We start from the raw sequence: 20,604 nt of genomic DNA on the forward strand, positions 1-20,604 counted from the left end.
CTTGTTATTCTTTCCAAATGCTAGATGTTATTTCCTTTATATTTTCTAAATTTTTATTAAAAATTGTAACCTGTTTTATTTTCATGCATATTCATTTCTACTTTTAAGCTATGTGAAAGCACTTATAAGCATCTTTGTTTTTTCTTATTGTTCTTGTTTTTTGTTGTTTGCTATTATTAGTACTTGGGATAGTTAAAAGTTAAATAATTAATTTTTGAATATTATATTTATATTCTCTTTTTTAAAACATCACAAAGCTTTATATACACATTTTTAACTGTATGTACACTCTATTAAAATACAATTGCAAAAAATGTGAAAGTAAAGGGGAATACGAGAAAAAATGCATCATTATATAATTCTTTGAAGAACATAGTATGCGTATATTTTTCAACGGTTTACCTGTTTAGAGCCATTGAATTTTTATTAAAAAGATTGAACATTTGTTTATTTTTGAAATATGAGAAAATCCGTGTTTGTCATCTCAGCTTTTTTTCTTTCTTTTGCGTGGTCTGAGAACACCGGTACGGACATTTTATGCGTGCATTTATCCAATTCGCTGGTAGTCAACTCTATGTATATAATTTTTAAGGGCAACAACTGTAAGATAAGTGATATTTATCTACATTTTAGCTTGCTATGAGCTTAAATGTATTTTGAAAGTTATCGATAGGAAACATAAAATAAGTTATAAAATCTAATATTCTTTAAAGTTTTGAAAGAGGTAGAGAATTTAGTATGTTATGTCAGCTCCTAAAAGCAGACTTAACAATGAGGTGAATAATATTGTTTTTCTCCGTGCTTTATGTTTGCATATTATTTGAACTATCCATTATAATTTTAATGAATTTCCTCGCTATACGTCATTACGCATTCGTCATTTCATCTCGTTTCCTCGATGAACGGGAATTTTTAAAAATCTGAAAGCCATAATTTTTATCACATTATGCAGATAATTTTATTCATTCTTGCTATCATAAAAATTACTCTTAAATTCGAGAGTGTCGGGAGCATAATTTTATTATATTTTCGATTAATTATACATAATAATATATCAAGAATGTTTAAATTCATTTTATATTAGATCGTAGAATTACAGCTCAAATTGTATATATCAGCTACAAATTTATAATTCACTATATTAATATAAATTATGGAACATTATTGGTTAATTATTTATGTTGAAACGAAGATGTCAAATGATCAAATTTTAAGATATTTATGTTCGCAATTATAAAGAAATTAAAAAATTTTTATGCACGAGTGTGTGAGAACACAACATTACACACATGAGAGAAAAGTATTTTCTATTAAAGAGATCGATTAGATGCTTTAAAGAATAACAAATTTTTTTTTCTTTGATGTCGGGCAATAATAATATGAAAAGGTTGCTTTCTTACTACATAGTTGAAGTATTCGCAAGTATACTATTACAGCATCAAAGTAATTTTTAAAATGCCGATATCAGAATACATTAAATATTTTAGAATAACATAAAATTTTCAAACACTTTTACGAAATTGAATTTTTGGTTTTCTGATAATTGATTGGCAAAATGGTGCAAAAACTGAATGATCTATTAATTTATTTTAAATTTTATTTTATACTGTGAAAAATGCTGTCATCAATAAAATAATGAGAATTCTTTAAAACAATTGTTAAATAATGTTTGGTGGAAAAATAAGACGAAATTCATAACTATGATTTCATAATAAATGTCACACGAGTTAAAAAGTTTTTAATACTAAGTATTACTATTTTTTTAGGCTGTGAGCTAAAAGACGCAAAAGTCAATTCGAAAAGCAAAAAGCTTCATGAAATCGATGAAATATTATATTGGTGAAATTGATGAATTCATATTGATGAAATATTATTTTGTACTGAGTTTGAATTTTTAACCATATGAATATTGTTCAGTGTTAATGTACGTTACAGATACTTACTAATAGGAATAATGAAACAAAACATAAATGTAAAACCAATCATTTTCCAATATCGGCTCTTCAATTCTTTGATTTAATTATTGTAACTTCTCTCAACTTCCTTAGATTCGCTTTTTCCTTGTCAATGGAGCATCAAATCCAGATCTCATTTCCTATTTCTCAATTTCTCTTCTTCTTTCTTTAAGTGACACTGGTTACTTGCATTTTCAAGTTGAATAAATTGTAAAAACACAGAGATACTAAAGTCACTAAAATTTCATTAATCACTAATCTAATCTAACCCAGTCTGTTTTTATTTAGTTAAAATTATTATTCCTATAAAAAGCAATTAAACTAGCAATTAATCGGATTTCAACAATGGGGCAGTTTAATTTTTATCAAAAAAAAAAAAAAAAAACGGATAAAGACGCAGTTGGACAAAAATATAAGATATTGAAAAATTCTCATATTTTATTAAATTGTTGAATTATTCATTTATTTGTATCATTGTAATGTGTATATAATTGTATAGTATAATTAAAAAAAATAATTAATATTAAATATTCGAGTACTATAATAATATTAAAAATAAAAATATGCTGTTTAATTGTACCAGTATAAAAAAATTTCCATTAATCTTCGGAATTCATTTGATATAAAAACTTGTCGAAAAAGTATTAAAAGAATACATATAAATAGTTAAATAAAGTGAACTAGTTTAAGGGAAGGCTACAAACTTTTTGATATAAAAATGCTTTAAATATCATATGACTAAAATCTTCGTTTTGCACCTGATTAAAAGGAACTTATTTTATTGAAAAGTTCCTTTACTTATAGATCAATGGGGAAAATATAAAAATAAATGTCGAAAGTAATTTTATATTTAACAAAGTTTCTTTATAAACTATAAGCAAATATTTAGTTTTTCAAAAATTAATATTAATATATATATACATGTATATATATTAAAGAAAAATGTAAATAAATTTTCATACATTGCTAGGCCAACTTCCAATTTATTATAAAATATACAAGATATATTAATAAATTATAAATTGTATTAATGTTTAACCGTTTAGTTTTACTTTAAATTAATTAACTTTATAACTATTTATTCCTTAGATTCATACGGTTAAATTATCTTTTCATTTAAATGTCGTAGCAAAAGTATTCATTTTCCTTAATTGTGTCTGTAAATGATTACCACAATTGGACTTCAAAATAGAATATTTTTATTTGCTTTGAAATTATCTACTGAATTTTATGAATATACTTTCATACTAAGCTTACAATTTTTTCTTATCACGTAAAGCAATAAGAATAATGTAATAAAATCTTCTTTTTTTATTTTTTTATTTTATGTTTATTATATATTTTAAGTATTACTGTAGCGAACAGATACACTTTGGCAGTTACAAGTGAGTGAATATTTCACCAAATCATCGATAGTGGACGCAGAAAATATTTATGCTACATACTCTCTTAGTATATAATTGATGTTACGTACTTACAGTAATTTCATTAGACTGCAAAAAAAAATGTAAATTGATATAAATATGGACGTAGAAAGGTTTCTGTTTACTGAATCTCTTTATAGGATAATTAATATTCTCTATAAGATTCAATTTAAAATGTAATTTTGTAAAAGTATTAGTAAAAGATTTAATGAGATTGTGAAACAAATTTCATAAATAACAAAAATATTAGATATTAAAATAATTAGCTTTATTTAATTTGAAATATAATGTCTTTTGAAAATGACATTAAAAAAATTTTATTTTTATTTTTCACTGTTACAAGTACCTGATGGGCGACTTAATTTATTCTCACAATACATTGTTCTCTCGTTCTACTCAATTTCTTATAAATTATAAATATAATTTACTTTTTAATTAATTTTAATGGTATAATACATTTAAAGAGAGTACAGTATTATATATAATTAGAATAATCGTTTTAATTATAAAAATAAATTGCAAATTTATTGTAAACATATGTAATAATTGTAATAAATAGAATTTATAAGACACAAAATTTTGTTAATTTAATTCATCTGTAGTATAGCATTTTAATATTTTTTAAACAATTTTAAATATATTTTATAATGTATAGACTTATATTTTTGCATTATATTATATATTTGTAAATTATGAATAACAGAGTAAAATTAAAAAGAAGTCTGACAAAAGAATACTCAAATATGGTTTTCGAGTCATTAGTCTTCAAATATAAGTGAACTTCAATAACCGATTAATTGGATGCTTTTTGAAAAATTTTCTAGATAATTTAGTAAGTGCAAATTAAAAACATTGTTCATATGAAATATATTGCTTTAAATTCTATGCATATTTACTACTAAATTATTACTACTCGATTTATAAATTAAATTGATCGAAGACCGATTTTTCATTAAATTAGTTATCAATTTAATGATAAAGAACTATAGTTTGTAAATGTTATATATTGGACTGGTAATAATTTTAAATTAAGAATTGAACTCTGTTCGAGAGTGAAACGAAAATCTCTCGAGGAAAATTTTAACAGCTATTATGAAACGGGAATTATCAAACGGACATAAAAATGTAAGAAAGTCTCGCCAAGGTTGCTGGAGACTCGAAAAGGTTTGTACATCTGTGAACTCGTAAACAGCCACTTTATTTGCATTTGTTTTTCGTATTAAAGACGCAGTAATTGTTTTTAATGCAATGAACGACCCTTACGACTTTTCATCAAAACCCGCTTAGCTTGTTTACTAGAGTATATTTTGAGGCTTAAATTATTTGAAAACAATTGAGTGAAAAACATTTCTCAAGAATTCGTTATAACCCGAAACTCGGGACGTGCGACCTTCGGCAATCAGCGTCGCACGTGTGCCTTCAATGCCACAAGGTCATACGCATGCATTGTTGTCAAGTTCGAGACATCAATGTTGCTTGCTTGCATAGGCCAAGCGAATAAGACTTTTGACCAAAAATCACACCCATCACGATGAGTCCCGGAGAGGGGTAAATCTTCAACTTCACGCATTGCCGCCAGAGATGTCCACGTGGGCAGCCAAGGGCTGCCTCTGTGGAAAAGTCAATAAGAAAAAGGGCTATCCTGTAGAGAAGCGAGGGTCAGGAAGGAACTTTAGGCACCCGTACGAATTGGTAAACTAGTGACCAAGTAACTTGCGGAGATCCACTGACCAGAAAAAGATACATCAACCGTAGTATTCAATCGCCGACGGAAGGCCGATTGCGCACGTTTGTGTTTACCGCGTACTTTGTGGTAAATTACTCAAACGAGTATCAGATGAAGGTACTGCATCACTGTAAGTACACTGTCAGCGCAACCTCATTACTTTCTTGCTCGCCGATGGCAATGATCGGCACAACATCATAATTAAACGATTTCAAGAGCATCTTGTGTGGTGACACATCCCATACAAGAAACCGTTCGAGAAATCGCATCTTCACACTAGATTCAAGTAGATTCTACAACACCCATATGTAAATTGTGTAATAAATTGTATAATAAATGTATAATTAACCAACTCTCACGACTCTTGTACGGGCTTTCCACCTAACAATTTCCCGGGCGTCTGTTAGGGAGGACGGCGAACTAAGCTATTGAAGCATTGGCAGTTCGCGCCAAGATTACATCCCTATATTTTGAACAAACTCAATATTGCTTTTACAACATTTTTTTATTTTATTCAAATGAATTAGAAGAAACTTCCAATGTGGTATCTACTATTAGTGACTAATAAATTCAGAATGAAATACTTAAATAAAAAATTACACTTCGATAAATGTTTAATAGACCGTATTAGAGAACATAAATATTTTGAATTACGATATAAAACTTAATAATTCTTAATCAATGCTTTATCCTTTACAATTGGATGTAGTTTCTAATCACAAAGAAGTCCTTGCGAGTTTCAAAATTGTTTTTAACTTTGAACGATTGTTGAAAGTAAATGAAAAATGAAGGTGAATAAAGGTGTGCTGGTGTTAAGCAAGGCGAAGCGTGAAATCTTCATCTGAATATCCAGATTTCCTTCACTTATCCCTTGACAATGAACTCACCCTCCTTCTCCCTTTCCTCCATTACTCGCCAACGTGCCTTTCCACGATAGACATTTTGTTCGTATTGGAAAAGTAGAATGTTGCGACGTGGGGTGTGGTGATGCACCGAAGTGCTGATCGTGTTCGTGGAGAGCCGAAGAGGAAAAAATGTGTGTCGGTCAACCGGTAAAGTAGCAATTCTCAATGCTCCAGAGCTCAACTGACTTAACTCCCTTTTTCGAACCAATTGCTTCCATCTCTTTTTCATATCAATTAGGAGCAATTTCCATATCTCACACTCATACACACACAGATAGACGCAGAGAGATATATAGATAGATAGAGAGAGAGAGAGAGAGACGGAGGACCTTTTTTTTATTTTTATGGCAAATCACCTTATGTGAAAGCTATGCATGTGGGAATCTGTATGTATGAGTTCGTATGGTAGGTCGAGAATGCAAATTTCCAGTCACACATCAAAGTATTTACTATTGGAGAATAACTGAATTTTATTTTTGAAAATATTTTATATAATACCTTTATATGAACTTATATATTTTTATTTAAATACATTTTACGTTACGAGCCGTTTTAAAGTCAATAGAAGCTTTATTCTTGATAAAATTCTATACATTCTTTCAGTTTATTGATAAATCCATCGAAGGCACTCTAATATGTCCCACTTTATCCAATGCAAATTATTACAATTGTCATCTTGTTTAAAGCTTTTCACTTTTGAACATCGCTGTTAAAACTTTATATTTTATCCTTATCTTTCTCGCTTTATTCATTTTATGTTAAACGTGTATTATGATTTTAATTATATAAGATTGTATGCTTCATTAACTTTTTACGTAACTTTGGTTTTATTTCTCATTATACGCGTGAACTGAATCTTAATCGTTTCATTTATTTATTTCTTAATAATGTTTTTAGTATCACTAAAAATTGTTTAACATTTTTATTACAAAATCTTTAATAAAAATATTTTACTCTCAAATAAGTGCAAATAATTTATTAAATGTTAAAATTTGTATAATATGTTAGCATTTATATTTATGAATTGCAATGACTGGCGATATGATGCGTACATGCATACATACATACATACATATATATATATATACACCCCCCCCCCCTTTTAAACTTTAATAACTGATTAACTTGATTTTTTATTATTATTATTATTTTTTTTAACTTATGAGAAGGTTTAGATTGTGAATATTTCAAAATAAATAATGCAAATGCCGCTATTTTATTGCTAAATTGTTCAATTAAATGTATGTATGAATTATCGGTTAAATATTATTTCATTTCTTAATACTGTATCATTCGACCTTAACAATAAGCATGTGAATATACACCAAACTAGTAAAACTATCTGAATTTTTTATATACGCTTCGAATGCAACATCGTCTATCAAATGTAAAATTGTTTCAACAATCTAATTTCACTCAACAAAAACTATGTCGGATTTGTACATATTCTGAAATATAAGGCCAAATGCCTTACTCTCTTTGCTACATTATGTGACTGAAACTATTTTCCACGATTTTTTGGTATTACGTAGGTCTGTTTTCGTTGGGACGAAAAAGTTTTATGCTGCTCTTAATACTGCTCGTAATATTTATTTTTGCTTCTTATGATTTACGCTGTAACTTTATTATTAATTGTATTTTCCAAAGTCAACAATATTACGTATTTTCGATTTCTTGAAATTTAACTTAATACAGCATTTCACAGCAGTTAGTTTTCTATTATTTACCTAGGAAATTTTATTAGTAAATCAATAATATCGAATAAGCTAGCATAAAAAATATGCACGAATTTATAAACAATAACGTTAATGTTTCAAAATTTATTTAAGCCACGCATTAAGACTTTTTATTTTTGTATATTAAATTTTGACGAAAAGTCATTCGTATTTGGTAATAAATTAAAATATTAATTGAAAGTCAATCCAATCGACAGTCTAATACAATATTTTTTTAATGTTTCATATTCTACAATAATTTGTAAACACTTTCATTATACGTTTTTTAATAAACAGTAACTGGGCAATTTTTCTAAATAGTTATTTCAATTTGCAAAAATTCTTATTCACTTATATTTGTTGAAAATAAAATCTATTGTTCTGTAAAAAAATTCGATAACTTCACAGTTAACAAAATGCGCTATAACCGAGCTCCTTAAAATCTGCTGACTTTCAGAAGTCTTTTCAACTTACCAATCTTTAAGGCGATCAAAAACATTGAAAGATTTCCAATGGATCGTTAACATTTATCCCGTCATTTTTATTTTAACGCCGAATAAACAATAGCGTGTTAATTATAGCGTATGTACTTATCCGATACGCATTGAATTTTTCTTTTTTGTTTTTTTTTTTTTTTTAAAGTAACCTTTCAGAACTTTTTCACAAATCGCAACTATAATTCTAATCATCATCCTTATGAACATTCCACAAGTAATACCAAGGGTTAATAAATCCTTATCTGGTCGAGAACATCTTGATGTAGATTGACACCATTATATAAATCTCGTCTCCTGTTTATTGATTAAACAATGAGAATGTGGCAATGTAAGGGCGATACTTTCCCATGAGTATACGAGCCGATACTTAGGATATTGTTATAATATATTAATTAAGCGTATAAAGGGGCTATTTACGTATTAAATTGTATATATTTGATATTTAAAAGATTAGAAAGAAACATTGATAGAGTAAATTATAAAATTCCGATAAGCTTTATGTAATAATAATTAAATTCTAATTAGAATTGTGTAATTAGACTATGGACTATTTTGAGTCATGCATACTCTAATATGAATTAGCCGTCTGAAGTTGACCATAAATTATCACAAATTTGAACAGTACAATGAAAGCTAATAAAGGCATCTTCGTTAGGTATGTATAATATTTGGTAAATTAGCGGTAAGTTATTTATTTGACTGGAGCCGCTACAAATTGCATGATTCAGGGTTTTCAAAAGCGTACGTTAATAAAAAAGATGTCTGTCGCAAAAATGGGGAAATAAATCGAGAATTTAAACCTCCCCGTTTATCTGGCTAAGCATTTTGCAAAAATCGCATTTACGCTTAAACATACCGGAAATTGAATTGTACAATAGCAACCTCGAATCAATGTAATTGTAGCACAAAATTGCAAGAGTAGTTTCTCTGATTTGTCTAATTCCTTGCGTACATCTTTATCGGCGTGCGAACGTACACAAGAGCCTATACTTATGCCTCTGTGTACATTAGTATAAAACGCGGGAACACGATCACGCCATCGGATTTATTTGTCGTCTGCTGGACATCTTTCCATTCATGACCAAAGCACGAACGTGTCCGGAATGTCCAAAGTGTATGAAAAAGATGATAAACAGAGAGAGAGAGAGAGAGGGAGGATAGGTTCGTCCTGTGTATTTGGATTAATTAGGTCGATTTCTATATATAACTTAGTCATTCCTCCATCACAAAATGTTTCATTCAGAGACATGTACAGATATACACAATATGACTCTACTTATGCAATACTCGGACTCATCTAAATCCAAAAGAAGTAAAAAAAAACAATTATACAGAATCTACGGTTGATGCTATATTATGCTTTACAAGGACATGTCTCATGTCATTTTTCGACCCTTGAATGCTGACTTTACGTATCATCAATCTGCGAATCAAGTAAGCGACGGAGCTTTGTTTATTTTTCCGTTAGTCGATTTGAATACCATTGAAATAGTTTTAGAATAAAATATTAAGACCGTACTTTTATGTCGCTTTGGTCTAAAAATAAATTAAAATCAATACGACAAAACTGATTATAATGAGCATTACAAAATTTTAGTTGCAAATTTTTACAATAGTTTCCGTCGTTCCCTTTGTTCATTATTCTTTCCAATTTTATTTACCTAATACTACTTATATATTTCGTTTTGTTCAACTTTATGCTTAATCGCACAGATACATTAATAGTGTATTTAATTATTTTTTTTAGAAAATTGTCAATTATTTTCAATAGGAAGGCAAGGCTTTTAATTATTAGTAAGAACGAAATAACACTTTTAATCCAATTTTACAAATTTATTCGAAATACACTAGTTTATAGAAGTGATCGTATGTGGCTCACTTTTTATCACTCATATTTATTACTTTTATAAACCTATTTCACATAAATTTGTTTTTATTACCATTTTTATTCGTTTATTTGTTTTTGTTTCTTGAAAGAACTTGCTTTATTTTCGAATCTTTAAAAATACCGTATATTTGCCGTTTTTTCTATCATATCATTAAATTATTTTTAAAATCAAAGGTATAAATTTTATTTTCAGAGTGGAGATGATTGTCATCTTTGAATAATTGAAAAGTATGTCGAAATATAATGAAGCGTATGATTTTAGTGCGAGAGCAATCCTTAAATGATATATCTTTTTTTTTTTTTATAGAATTATACGTTTATAGTTTTTCTATCCTTGGCAATATCTGATCAATTCTTGACACAAGCAATCATGGAAAGTTTTTGCCAGCTGTAAGCATGCGCACGTCCTGATCGTATAAATTTTGCGAAGGGTGGAAAAACTTTTAGTAGGCCACGAAAATTTGTCGAGGGTTCGTTATTACATAGATAGGATAAATATTTTTTTTTTTTTTTTTAAACGGAAAATTGATAATTTGATTTAATAAATTTATATGAAATTATAAATTGCAATAATATGTTATGATTAGAGTTTGTACAGACTGAATAATAATAAAGTAGCTATTGAATGAAAGTAGATTTTTTTACATTTTGTAAAAATATTATCTTAGTTGTAATGAGGCGAAACAATATTTAAATGAATTTATTACTTATTAATTTATTCATATAGCAATAGATAAATGTCGATGATAAATAATTGCTTTTAATTTGTATTTTCACAAAAAAAAAAAAAAAAAAAATAAATAAAGAAATAAAATCGAATCAAATCGTACAACGTAAAAATATAAGAAATTCAAAAATTTGTTTTCGTTTACGAATATTATTATTAAACTTGAAATTGCTATGCTGTAATTATTATTTTATGTAATTAATGAAAATAAAAATGTGTGATTTGGAAAAGAAGGTGTAATATATTTTTAAATATGTCGATAATATAACCTAATATGTTTTATCATATGTTTTGTAGGATGATGTTACGAAAATGTGTTGCATTTTTATTTTAAAGCTAATGTTAATGAAACATATCTACGGTTAGTTTTGCAGTTTGTCATTGTTTAATCTGTAAAATAATTGCATCATTACGTGTATAAATAATGAGATTGTCTTTTTATTATAAAGTATATCTTATATGAAACGGAAGGGAAAGATTATCAATATATTCGAATTATGGATGGAATTATGGATGAATCGATGGATATCTTTTATTCGCGTAATACAAAAAAGTGAGTTTTTTTTAAATGTAAAAGAGAGTTTAGAATATTGTAAGAGGTAAAATAATTATCGAATATACATACGTATAACTCGATGAAGATGATGTTAAATAGTTATTCTAATATGCAAATTTTTGCAAAGACATGTCACATGAATAAGATGTTGCAGATGATGAAAAACATATAAATCATAATGTCTGTGTAATTCATTGGTATTTGTTAATATTGCTCGCGGGATCGATTTACTACTTGTTATACTCAATTTTATACTCCGTTACTCTGGTGATCATTTGTCTTTTAACGTACCGAATGGAATGAGAAAGAGAGAGAGAGAGAGAGAGAGAGAGAGAGAGAGAGAGAGAGAGCAAAGGTAAAAACTAGTGCATGAGCTACTAATCATCGAGGTAGCGACATTCTTGAACGAGTTGACCGAGCGAACCATCGAGGAATAATAGGACGATGGGTTGGCGCCGGCTCGCTGAATCAAATTCAGTTATCCGAGTCAGCTACTAATTTTCTCAACTGACCCATTTGTATGATCAAAAGAGGGCCTGCCACCGAAGACAGACAGACATCCGAATCTTTGGTGACTTTCACCAACCGGCTAGATAGTACACCCATAATACTGTCAGACTCATAAACATAATGTCATCGATTTTGTCATCTACATTGCCATCACTACCAGCTTTCTTCTTTCTATACGCATATACGCGCTTTTTACTTGTCGCAATTTTCATATTACTACTTATTATATCTTTTTAAATACAGATTTTTCAAAATAAATTAATTTAATATAAATGTACATATATTTATATATCAATAGCCTAACAAATGTATGCGATATATTTTATCGTACAACCCTTTTATAAACTCTACAAACAGCATCGCTATGCAATAAACTGGTAATAATTATTATTAACAATATTGACATGGGTAATGATTGAGTTGATGACATTTTTCATAGGTTTGTCTGAGAAGAAAATAATTATGAAACGGATAAATCACGAGTATTAGGATATTCCATTGCTAGAGTACAGCAAACCTGACTTGAGGACAAAAATGAATTCGGATGACGCACATTAATGTATGTCTAGTTAGTGCATACCGACAGTGACGTATTGTTCCAACAACTACTTCCATCATAGGACTTCTTCCCTCCCCTTCAACCCATCTCGCTCCATCCTTTGATATCCCTCACATAACTATGAGCGCTATTATTATAATCTTAATCGTACAATCCTTCTTACACTATAATATCTTACAAATTCATTAACCTATCTCTAAAGAAGGCTTTTAATCTATTTAATTTTTCCAAAATATTATTGTCGTACCACATTGATGACGATAATGAACGATAACACCTTTATCTTCCTCTAATTTTCATATATACTTGTATAAAAAACTATACAAGTATTATACAATTATTAAGTCATCGATGATGACTATACGATACTAGACTTATATGTAATACTTTACAAATACGATTATATTATATCTCAATGTTAATTCACACAAACGATCAATTATGAAAGATTTAACAAATATTCAAGCAAACGGCCCACTAATGATAATTTTTAACGCCTTTGTAAACTTTGAACATTCTTCGATACTTTATAAGACAATGTTTCTCCCTAACAACAAAGGCAATGTATTTATAATACAGTATTAATTATTGCTATTGCCGTAATTATTGATAAATCGTTTATTGAATTTTTAATGCAACAGACGTAAAAATTGGCTGTGATTTACGTTAAGCATAAAAATATTATAAAATTTTATAGGGGCAAATAATAAAAAAATTTTTTATTTACAGACCGATTACAATAGACACTTGGAGCAAGTGGTAGAGAGGACGGAGAATTTACTAATCGACTGTTTCAAGAAACAAATGAGAAAGGAAAATATTCTTCGTATAGAAAAGTATCAAGCGTTAATTGAAAGAGTTCGTAAACTTTCGCACGGTAAATTACTTCTTCCTTTTCATTCGCTTTTTGTGGAACAGAATAACCGTAAAATTTATCACACGAGATAAGAATTAATTTCGTTATTCCTTTAGATGAGTGCGAGTCCGTCACCATGTCTCTAGCCACAAAGGTTTTTCTCTATAAAATCGATAGTTTAGTGGAATTGTTGGAAGAAATTAAATATTTCGATAGTGACATATCAATGGAAATAGAAGCTATAGAATTCAATTTACATAAGCTTAAGCAACTGGTCCAACAGGAAAACTGCTTAAATGCTGGTGGTAAATTCGAATGGATCGATAGTATTCTCGTAAAGGTATTATAAATATTCTCTTCTCCCACCCCCTCTTTTTTTGTTTTGAAATTATAACTCAATTACCGAGATCATTAAAATTGCTCACAACGCTGTTAGACGTATTTAATTTTAACCTAATAAATGTAAACTGTAAACGCCATGTTTTTAATGAAAACTATTCAAATATTACTACAAGCTTTAATAAACAAACTGTAATGAGGCTATTTTAAAATCGCTCATCAACAATCGTTAAAACTAAATTTATCCGTAATTTAATAAAACTAATTTACATTACAATTATAGAAACTTTTTTAACCGAAATATGTGATATTTACATTTCATTTGATTTTAAAACATTGCCGGCTTACCTTTCTTTGTACTATTATCTAACATGTAGGATGAATATTTATGGTCTTAAAAGCTTCTATTCTATAAAAATCAAACGTTCAAAATTTATATCCAATTCTTGAAGTTATAATTAAATATATGATATTCAACATAATGGAATTATAAAAATACGTTGTTTCGCCATCTATTGGTCTTGCTAAAGAAATAAATTTCATCATGCAACGGTAAATGCCTGTCCATTATCTGCAAAGAAATTATCATTCAATGGTAAAGTTTCCCCATTAAGTGATCATTATTTTCATCACCGTCTTTCCTCAACGAAATAATCTATTTATATAACGAAATATCTATTTATATACCGATTATATGTATTAGTATATAAATAATATATAAATAAACATTATGCTACTAAGTGCTTGCAAGATGGAACTTGGCTACTTGTGGATCAAGTAAATTTGTGCAGTCCTGCAGTATTGGATAGGCTTAATGGACTTTTGGAACCGAATGGATCTCTTAGTATTGGCGAACGAGGTGTCGATAGTGACGGAAACGTTGTGACCATCGAGCCACATAAAAATTTCAAACTTTTTCTTACGATGGATCCAAAATACGGAGAAATTTCTAGGTAAAATTGAAATTCGATTTTGCATGGAATTATTTTTAACTCGACACGTACATTAATTTTTTTTATGTCCATTCAATATTTTCATATTTTTTGGCATACAACATTTTGCCCTTTATAAGTAATTGGAATTCAGTAGAATCAAAAAACGCCTCAAAATATGTATTAAAATTTTAAATAAATTAAAATAAACGAGGCATTTAATTTAAAAGATATACATGTCCATTGTTTTTTTTTATATTATTCTTTTTTTTATTCTTCTTCATCTGTTATATTTAGACATTAAAGATAAATCTAATAGAAAACATTATCAATAAATGAGATATTATGTATAAATACATATTTTAATATTTGAATAGTATAAATGCAAGGGTATATTGAAGAAATAAGCAATTTATAATAATTTATAATTTTTACATACATTACGGTATAATTATTATATTAGTTATTGTCCACTGTAATGACTATTATTATCATCATTATATTTATTGTATTCATCGCAATCATCATGATCATCGTGATCGTCATCGTCATCACCATCATTGCATTACATTCCTCTAAAGATATATGAGATTTTTAATTAATAAAATGCGTAATTTTCAGAGCGATGAGAAACAGGGGAGTCGAGATATTTATGCTGAATTGCAATGATAATCCAGAAACTGGTCAACTCGACTACAGATCCCTATTGCACTACAGTGGCCTTGTCAAAAAAAATCATCACGAAGCTCTTCTGACGATTCACGCACGCATCTCCAAAGATCCTTCCAACGTGGATGGTTTGAACATTGTTCAATTACTCCACAGTGCCTTTCTTATTGTGCAGCAGCTCTCACGGGGCTTTCCTGCATTACAAGCCTTTAAAAGCGCCTGCATGGATGTCTATTTAAAAGCTCGTTTGATCTTCCATTACGAAACGAGGACACGTTTGTCTGCAATTATCGATGACACGGTGCAGCAATTTCATGTTGATGAGAGCGAGGAGTACGCGTTAAATTTGGACACGGCAACATGTAGCCTTAGAAACTTGCTCGATAATTCGAAGCTTATCTTATTAAAGCAACAAGGAATCATCTTAGATTGGTGCACGAAAGCTTACATGTCGCATAACGATAAGGAGATTTCTTTAAAGACGGACTTTATTAATGAATTTCTCGCACTGCACGACGAGGAAAGTCCAATACTAAATGTCCAAGTGCTTGATATTTTACCTTACGTTCTATTGAATTTTTACGAACATTCAAGCTTAAGTGACGTGACATTACGAAGAGTCTGGTCATCAAATATTTTCAAAAAATATTCAAAGTTTGATTTACTAGATAAGAAGAATTCAATGTTGGTCGAGGAAATGTTGTCATTTGATTTTGAAGATTGCGATACCGAACGTCCCTGGGATAGAAAGCAATTTAAGCATTCAAATAATTTAGCCTTGTTGCTGTATTACGTAAGCCTAATTGTTGATAATGAAATTAAAAACGAATGGAAAATCAGCAATCGCGATGAAATTATTACTGTTGCACAATTTTCACAAGCCCACCTCGAAGGTAAGATATTAATACAAAATTGTTTTTACGTCGATATTGACTATGATCTCTTATCTTGATATATAAAAGTAATATATAAAATTATAATTAATATATTACTTCTTATGTATGTAAATTTTTTCTAATTTTATATAATTTTATAATTAAATAAACTTTGTATTTAGTGTAAGCGTGCGTGCACGCGCGTGACAAAAATATTAATTCAATTCATTGAATTTCATGACCAACTTAATTAATAAGACATTTCATTATAATAAATATAACAATTTTATTCCTAATATTTAAAGTTTTTATTAATAAATGCCAATTTTCTATAGGTAAAATGACAATAAAATTGAAGGACCAATGCCTTATAACAAATTACGTAACGTTTTTACTTCAATTCCAAAACTATATTGAGAATATATTAAGAAAAAGTCGAAGAATCATCGATGAATTTTCATACGTAATACTTCGTCAGAATTTAAAATGGTTCAGTAGATTTTGTCATTTGGGTAAAATGATCTTAGTAGATAAATCAAAAAAATCTAATAATCAGTTTGAAAATCTGGATGAAGTTGTTTTGTTAATAAAAGTACATTACAAATGGCTGAAAAAATGTTTAATGCATCTTGGAGAATATTATAATGATTTAACTCCAACGGACCAAGATGATTATTTAAAAAACATCATCGATAAAATCGACGAAAGCATAATATCACTTTATGATCCGTTTAGGAAAATCTGCAAAATTTATAAAAAGCATATAATTTCGCCTTTACCACACTCATCTGATATTGTTTTGAAAGCACACACGATGTTACAGAATGTAACGAATTCTTTTTACCCATCTAAAAATAAATACATATCTACGAATTTAATAGACGAACAGAAATTCGTCGCGCTTCAAACAGAGAAAGCCTTAATGATTCGATCTGAATTAATATCTCTGTGGCAGAAGATTTATTCTAATGAAACAATTAATGAGAATGTATTTCGAGTACTCCAAGATACGAGCACATTTTGCGAAACACATTTAAATATTACGGTTTCTTCGGAAGACTCTACCTCGACTGAACAGCTTCAAATACAATTAACGAACGAAATGGCAAAAACTGCAGCCAAAATTCAGCTTTGGCCGCTCCACGAATATATGTTTATATTATTTGTCGGAATGGTTCAAAGAAAATTTTGTCAAAATCTGTCCAAGGAGTTGAATGATATTGCTTTGCCTTCAAGCTGCCTTTCTGTTCATCATAACAACATTCCAAATATACCCATTGAATTACATGGAATACTAAGCACAATTTGTGAGAAGCAGCATAATGTGGTGGAACGTAATCGCTTGATATTCGCGCTATTCGTTTTGTTTTCAAAATTTAGTGAACATTCTTATGCCATTAAAAGTTTTCAACAGGTATGTAATTTACTATTTTCCTCAATTATATATTATATTATATAGGAATAAAGGTTTTTCATTATTTTCACTTACACATTACATTTAGATTATAACTAATATAATTTCATGTATAAATGATTCTTAAGTTAAATGAGAAAAAAAGTTGAAATACTTTTTATTTCTCAAAGAATAAAGTTTTTTATTAAGCCCTTAAAATTTACTCAATAAAGTCTTTAAAATTATTGAAAACAATTATAATAATTTTTTTATCTATTTTCTATATTTACAACTATAATTTTATCTTGATGTTTATTATGTCTTTTTAAACAGATAACGCACTGGCAAAATACTACCGTGCAAGGTAAAGGAAAACTTAACGGTTCGACTGAAATGTCGGATCGAGAGAATCTTGACAGTGGTCCGATACTCGTGACTCTAGTTGCAGAACTTCTATTCGACAAATCGCAAAAATTGTATTCCGAAAAATCGTCCATCATAAGAAACGTGGCACTCGGCAATCACGAGAATCGTCTTGAGCAATTAAAAACATTAAATGATTTATTGTGGAAGAATAGCGTCGCTATCAATTCCCAACAATTTGACGCTGCATTTAATGACTTGCAAACCTTGTATCATTTAATTCAAAATTTCTTGGCGACGTCCGCTATGGTCGAAAATGATTCACGATTTAAGGAACTTTTTTACAAGCAAATATTAAGTTGTGCCGCCGCCTTAGCCATCACTGACGAATATTTAATGCCTTTAAGCAATTTGCGTAGAATTTCCAAATTAAGTTTAAGCGAGTTGAAATTAAAGAGAGGCGAAGCTTGGGCCCTACTTGGATACCTTCACACTTTTATATTTGGCAACATGGGTTACATCGATCCCGTGCACAAAGTTGCCCTTAAGTTGAATTACGTACAGGAGGATATTACAGATTGCGAAAAAACAATCTACGTGGCTACTCTCTATTCAAGGATTTTAGGTCAAATGGATAACTGCACTACTCATCCAAGAATCCATCATATGCAAGATAGTCTTACGAGCCTAAAGATTAAAAGAGAGTCCTTGAGTAATTTGAAAGCTGTAAGACCGAAAAATACTGAATTTATTGCACTCTCTAAAGAATTTATCAATTTCCGAATAACTCTCGGCTCGTACACTGTCGTTAATAAGCATATCCAACAACTCAGTGACGCCACGATAAAATTGAAAAATGAGGTTTGTTATGACAATCGTCGCGTATTGCACTTTATTCATATCAGTAATAAAACGTAATAATAGCATGAACTACTTATTTAAATGCGATTTTACTTACATAATTTATTGTTTAAAATTTAAAACGTTGCTACTGATACTTATGCATTAAATGTTGGCTTGAAAGTAAAAGAAGTGTTATGAAGAATATTAAATTAAATATTATATTAAATAAGTATTTTAATAAGTATTTATAAAATTTTAACAATGGACTGATGATAATTTACACTTAATGCTTCTACAATAATTTGAATGCTTTTTCTAACTGTAAATATAACATTTATTTTATATAATTTTAGTTAAATATAAATTTAATTGTATTTTTATAATTATATAATTTAAATATATTCTTCAGCATTCGTAATTCTGTATTAATAATGTAATCGACATTTCAATTTTAGATAACAGTAGTATCATTCAATTGAAATAATATTTGTCATATTTTTTTTCCATAAAAGAATAGATATTTAATTTCTTTTAAAATTTGATAAAATGCACGTTAAAATTAGTAAAATAGATGTAAAAAATTTTGTTCCCCTAGATTGTTCAATTCTAAAAAAAATCCGTTATCGTCTTCTAAATGTTTTATTTTCCACAACAATTATTGAAATTGAAGAGAAATAATTTTGCATTTCTAGTATCTTTCATTGCAAACTCAATATTCACTTAAAATAAAATTGAAAAAAAATTTAATTATTAAAAGAACTTTTGGTTTATATATATATATATATATAGATATTTGATGATTTCATCGTTCATATTTTAGCGATAAATATATTCAAATGCAATAATAATTATTACTGCTCTGAATTTATCACTAGTTTAATCCTTATATGTTGTTGCTAATATTTAAACTTTTGCAAAATTCTTTTCAGCTCAATGTAAATAACATCGAAAATCTTAATTCATCAATACGAGAAGCTGAAATATGGCTTGAATCAATGCATAGATTTATGGATAAAATAGAGACAAGATTTATGACGGGATATCCTGATATCGTACTTCCTATTTTATCGGGACTTGCTCAAATGCGTCACGGTATTCGCATTCTTAAAAACGAAAGTTGTAAAGAAATCGCAGCAGCGGAAAGAAATATCGACTCCAAAAAACTCGAAGGTTTTCTTCAGGGCCTGATGCGCTTTCCAACAATCGGCCCTGAACAGGAGAGTCTTCTTAGTTTAGTTAATCTGTGTATCTCACACGAAAGTAGAATATTACTAAGTAACAGCATGAAATCCGAAAACACTTTCGTAATTTTGCACGAACAATTTAAGTTAACGATAGCTGGTCTTTATGAATTTTATAATTACATTGTATTGAGAGGTAGTTTGACAAAGCCATTATGGACGCAACTCAATAGTATATTACATCAAATTTCGTTAATTTGGCAACAACAGCAAAGAGAATTGGAGAAACGGGAAGCAGAACAAGGTAGTTTGTACAAAAATGAATCAAAAGTTCGCGGGCAAACATTGACAGAAGAAGAAGAAATTTTACAAGAGCTGAAAGACCTATTCCCAACTCAACGGGAGACCGATTTTGCAGATATTCATAATGTTTTAACGCCAAGTTTAGAAGAGAAGATAAAGGTGTCGAGCGAAGAGAAAGATTTTGAAGCCTTGATTGGTGAAAATGATATGCAAGAAGTGAGTACATCTCTTTCAAGTTTATTATACAAATTTGCATAAAATTATGAAAATTTAAATCGATCCTTACACAACCTTTCGAATCAAGAATCTTGCACGCAAAGTTAGAGAAATAACCGTTTCATCGCTATAGTCCTTATCACAAAAACCATATCTATGTATCTTGATAAAA

The 20,604-nt window shown here is 28.9% G+C and overlaps 1 protein-coding gene across 1 annotated transcript in view; it reads left to right on the forward strand.

The window, feature by feature from the left end:
* Nucleotides 1-20,604, forward strand: part of LOC105364874 (midasin) — a 161,122-nt gene that overhangs the window by 131,404 nt on the left and 9,114 nt on the right. Inside the window, exons 3-9 of the mRNA XM_011502903.1 lie at nucleotides 13,192-13,339; nucleotides 13,435-13,658; nucleotides 14,399-14,610; nucleotides 15,211-16,151; nucleotides 16,469-17,547; nucleotides 17,860-18,750; nucleotides 19,662-20,432. Of these exons, the coding sequence (XP_011501205.1) occupies nucleotides 13,192-13,339; nucleotides 13,435-13,658; nucleotides 14,399-14,610; nucleotides 15,211-16,151; nucleotides 16,469-17,547; nucleotides 17,860-18,750; nucleotides 19,662-20,432 (4,266 nt within the window). The remainder of the gene's footprint in view (nucleotides 1-13,191; nucleotides 13,340-13,434; nucleotides 13,659-14,398; nucleotides 14,611-15,210; nucleotides 16,152-16,468; nucleotides 17,548-17,859; nucleotides 18,751-19,661; nucleotides 20,433-20,604) is intronic.

Source organism: Ceratosolen solmsi, unplaced genomic scaffold, assembly GCF_000503995.2.
Source record: "Ceratosolen solmsi marchali unplaced genomic scaffold, CerSol_1.0 scaffold15, whole genome shotgun sequence".
NCBI classification, from domain to species: domain Eukaryota; kingdom Metazoa; phylum Arthropoda; class Insecta; order Hymenoptera; family Agaonidae; genus Ceratosolen; species Ceratosolen solmsi.